At 62.9% G+C, this 4,283-nt stretch overlaps 2 protein-coding genes across 2 annotated transcripts in view; one reads left to right on the top strand and one right to left on the bottom strand.

Moving 5' to 3' along the window:
* The window catches only part of IL17C (interleukin 17C), a 2,476-nt gene extending 588 nt beyond the window's left edge, over positions 1-1,888 (top strand). Inside the window, exons 2-3 of the mRNA XM_010579713.1 lie at positions 1,113-1,444; positions 1,639-1,888. Of these exons, the coding sequence (XP_010578015.1) occupies positions 1,113-1,444; positions 1,639-1,888 (582 nt within the window). The remainder of the gene's footprint in view (positions 1-1,112; positions 1,445-1,638) is intronic.
* Positions 1,889-3,310: 1,422 nt separating this feature from the next.
* LOC104839426 (cytochrome b-245 light chain) overlaps positions 3,311-4,283 on the bottom strand; it is a 1,654-nt gene continuing 681 nt past the window's right edge. The window contains exons 3-5 of the mRNA XM_010579712.1: positions 4,144-4,227; positions 3,986-4,067; positions 3,311-3,891 (exon numbers count right to left, since the gene is read on the bottom strand). Coding sequence (XP_010578014.1) covers positions 3,709-3,891; positions 3,986-4,067; positions 4,144-4,227 — 349 coding nt within the window. The 3' untranslated portion in view covers positions 3,311-3,708. The remainder of the gene's footprint in view (positions 3,892-3,985; positions 4,068-4,143; positions 4,228-4,283) is intronic.

The raw sequence follows: 4,283 nt of genomic DNA, 5'->3' as shown, positions 1-4,283 counted from the left end.
TGGCGGCTGGGATGGGGGTGAGAGCGTATGTGGATGGCGGGGGGGGGGGTGCGTGTGGACACATGCGTGTGTGTGCACACGTGCGTGTGTGTGCACAAGGGGGTTCTCCAGCTAGAGGGGGTGGGAACGTGAAGGCTGGTGGGTGCTGCTGCTGGGTGTGTGTAGATGCACACGTGCTGGCGATGCGTGTGTCAGGCTGGCCGTGGATGTGTGCGTGCTGGTGGTTTTGCACATGTAGCTACATGCGTGCTGGTATGTGGGGGGGAGTATAGTCTTCTATATGTATAAGGGCTGGGCAGTAGTGTGTGTGCATGGCTCTCTGCACATATGCTGGTGATATATGTGTGAGTTTCTGGCTGGGGTGTGCGTGTGGAAGGGTGGATCAGGTGTAGGCATGGGTGCTGGTAATATATGTGTGTGTGTGTGTGCACAAATGTCCATGTGCGTGTATGCATATGTGCTGTTACCTCTGTGTGGGTGTCTAGATGCGCACAGGCTGATACTGCTCTGTGTATGTGCATGGAAGGGCAGTATGGGACATATGTGTGTATATATGTGCTTGTACATACACTGGTACTGATGTGTGTGTGTGTGTTACACACATGTAGTGGTATCTTGACATGTGCTGGCGCTCCGGGTGCCTGCACTGATACTGCGTGTATGTTTGTGCAGAGCTACATGTGTGCTGGCTGTCCGTGTGTATATACAGGTATTCTCTGAGTGTGTGTATAGCTGTCTGTACGTGTGTGTATATGTACAGGTAGCCTCTGTGTATATATACATGTGCTGGTACCATGTATGCACGCACATAGGTGTGCTACTGCGTTAGGAGGTGGGGGTGTGTATATATCTGTGCTGGTACGCTGTGTGCACATGTAAACATGTGTGTGCATACATGTGCATGTGTGGGTACCAGCTCACGCTTTTGGGGAGGGGTGTGCAAGCACACATGCGCTGCTGCTCTGCATGTCAAAGCCCCCTGAGGTTGGGGGGGGACCCTTGGTGGGCTGTGGGTCCCTGCTGCGGGCTGCATCCCCAGGAGGGCAGGGGGTGGGTGCCAGGGTAGGGTGCAGGATTTGGGTCCCCCCCCTCTGACCCGGGTTCTCACACAGGGCTGGCTGGGTGCCCTGGTGCTGCTGGGCACGCTGATGCTGTGCCGTGGTCTGCGCCGCCCCGGTAGCCCCCCGCACCATCCCCACGTTCACTGCTACAGCGTGGGTGAGCTGCGGGACGGCGAAGCCCCCGCGCATCTCTTGGGTCGCAGCCTGCGCTGGGACCACTACGTGCCGGTGCAGCTGGTGCCGCAGCTGGAACGCTTGCAGGAGGCCAACGCCGGCCATCGCCGACACCGTCGCCATCGCGAGCGTGCCTGCCCCACGCTGCAGCTCCGCGCCGGCCTTCGCAGCGAACCCAACGAGCGCTCCATCTCCCCGTGGCGCTACCGGTGAGTGGCCCCCACCTGGGACACCCCCACACATACCCTATGCTGGCTGCTGCGGCGTGCCTCAGTTTCCCCGAACATCCTTCACTTGCCGCTTCCTGGGGGCATCCCTGTTGCTGCTAGCATGGGGGTGGCTTGGGGGGGCACAGGGGAAGGGGTTTGCTGACCGTGTTTCCCCCCCCACACCTCGCCCGCAGCATCGACGAAGATGAGAACCGCTACCCGCGCAAGCTGGCCTTCGCCGAGTGCCTCTGCAGCGGCTGCGTGGACGTCAAGACGGGTCGGGAGACGACATCGCTCAACTCGGTGGCCATCTACCAGACCATGATGGTCCTGCGGCGCAAGCCCTGCCCGCGTCCCACCGGCCCCGGCCTCGTCACCTTCGAGGTGGACTATATTAGGGTGCCGGTGGGCTGTACCTGCGTCCTGCCCCGCACCGGGCGCTGAGCCCCCCCCCCACCCCGGCTCCCATGGAGCCCCATAGCGTGACCGTGTCACTGCATCCACCTCCACCCGTGCTTGTTTTAGAGCACCCACCCGGCCCCCCCCCCAACACAGAGCCGGGTGTCTCCCCCCTCCCAAACCATCACCTCGTTATTTATGTTATTTATAAGCCTTGCTGCTGGGGGACTTCTTTTTTTTAACCTGTATTTATTGCTGACCCCCCCCACACCAAGGCTGCGACTCCGGGTCCAGCATGACCCCACGAGTGCTTCCCAGGGGCTGGCTGGTTATTTATTCCCCCCCGCAAAGCTATTTATTGTCTCCTCTATATGTGCTATTTAATACCGGCAGCGTGCAGCCTGCAAATAAAGGCCGACTCCCCGGGCATGGTCCTTGCTCTGTTCCCAGCCAGCGTCGTGGGGAGATCAGCATGGGAGGGGGGGGCAAATGGGTGCAGATGGGGATGGGGGTACATCCCTGGGTACCCCGTGGGGCAATGCTCGACTGTGGGGCATCTCGCAGCCCCAGCATGGTGGGCAAAGCACCGGTGCACCCAGTGCGGCAGGGCAGGATGAACTGGGAGGCGATAGGGAAGGTGATGGGGCAGGGGGGTGCCCTACCCCACCACCCCCCCAGCCCCAGGATGGAGGGGATCAGCCCCGGCACTCGCAGCATCCCACCACCCACACCTTTCCCACGGTTCTGCCCCCAGGCACCCACGTCCCACGGGCCCAGCGCCATCTGCTGGGGCCACCCCACGTGCCCTGCCAGCACCCACGGGTGCCCTGGGGTGTCTGCACCCCCCCCACCAGACCAGGGGTTACTTGGGGGGGCAGGTAGAGGGGAGCCCGGAGCCTCTGCTGATGCCCAACAAGATCAATACCACCAAGCGGCACATGGTCCCACATCACACCTGGGCACCCACGAGTGGGAGTGGGGAGGGAAATGCCCCCCCACACACACGCTATTTTCCCTGCCAGGGGGTCACCTCAGGCTTTGGGGGCTCCTCTGGGACACGCTGTGCAGCTGTGGTGCAGGTCCACGTGCCACCGCGTCTGTCCCCCCATCTTCACCCCACCTTTTAGCTCCACAGAAGATTTGAGCACGGCACAGCAGCATGGCCCCCCCTCTGCACCACAGGTCCCCTGAGGACATCTCCCCGTTCCCCCCTCCCCACAGCAGGAGGGACAAAGCCCTGCAGTGGCTGCATTCTGCACACCCCCACCCCGGCTTCAGCTGCATTTGCCCATAATTGGGCTGTTTGTCCTTAAAACCCCCCCCAAATCCAGCCCCAGCAGCTGCAGCAACCCCCCCCAGGGGAGCAGGAGGCAGGGGGAGCTGGCGCTTTTCCCACCTTTTATTGCAACAGCAACCGCAGAAGTGACAAAAAACAGCAAGAGAGGGTGCAGGGAGCAGAGCTGCCTGATCCCCCCCCCATCCCCGTGGGGCTGCAGGGCCTGGGGACCCCTCGGGAAGCTGGGAATGCCCCAGAGAACTGAAGTTCCCCAGGGATTTGGGGATCCCCCAGGGAACTGGGGGCTGCTTGGAAAGCTGGGGCCCCTTCAGGGAGCTGAGCATCCTTAGGGATTTGGGGATCCCCAGGAGCTGGGGACCCCCCCAGAGAGCTGAGCATCCTTGGGGATCCAACAGGAGCTAGGGAGCCCCTGGGAGCTGGGGACCACTCCAGGAGCTGAGCATCCCTGGGGATTTGGGGATCCCCAGGAGCCAGCCACCCCAGTTTCCCACCGAGGAGCCGGGGTGCAGTTGGGAAGCGGGAACACGAGCAGCGCAGCAGCGGCAGGAGAGCTCCCCCCCACCCCGAGTTACTCAGCCTCGACGGGGATGGGGTTCACCTGCCCCCCCACCTCCGCTGGCTGCTTCTTGCGGGTGTCGGCGGGGGGCCGGGGTGGGGGGTTGCTGGGCGGCTGCTTGATGGTGTCCCCCACATGTGGCCGCTCCCGGGGCTTCTGCTCGATGGGTCTCCACTCTTCCCCACGCACCGCCGCCTGTGAAGCCATGGGGGCCGTCAGGGGGGGACCCTTTCCTCCGGCAGGGCCCCCAGCCCCCCCAAAATCCCCCCCGAAGCTACTCTGCACTCACCAGCAGGTAGATGCCGCTCGCGGTGCCCAAGCAGACAGTGCCCAGGATGGTGGAGAGGAGGAAACCAGCGGGGACAGCCAGGCTGTGTGAGAGACTGGGGGTTTAGGGGGGGCTGGGGAGGGCTGCACCCCAACCCCAACCCCGCACACCCCACTTACGCAGCGTGCAGGATAGCTCGGATGTAGTAATTCCTCGTGAGGGGCCCAAACACCTTCACCACTGCTGTCAAGTACTTCTGGCCACTGCAGAGCAACACCGGGGGGGGGGGGCAGAGCGGCCGGCCCCCCCCCCCCCGGGG

This window comes from Haliaeetus leucocephalus, unplaced genomic scaffold, assembly GCF_000737465.1.
Source record: "Haliaeetus leucocephalus isolate CR32 unplaced genomic scaffold, Haliaeetus_leucocephalus-4.0 Scaffold668, whole genome shotgun sequence".
Classification (NCBI taxonomy): Eukaryota; Metazoa; Chordata; class Aves; order Accipitriformes; family Accipitridae; genus Haliaeetus; species Haliaeetus leucocephalus.
This window is presented reverse-complemented; position numbering and strand designations above follow the sequence as displayed.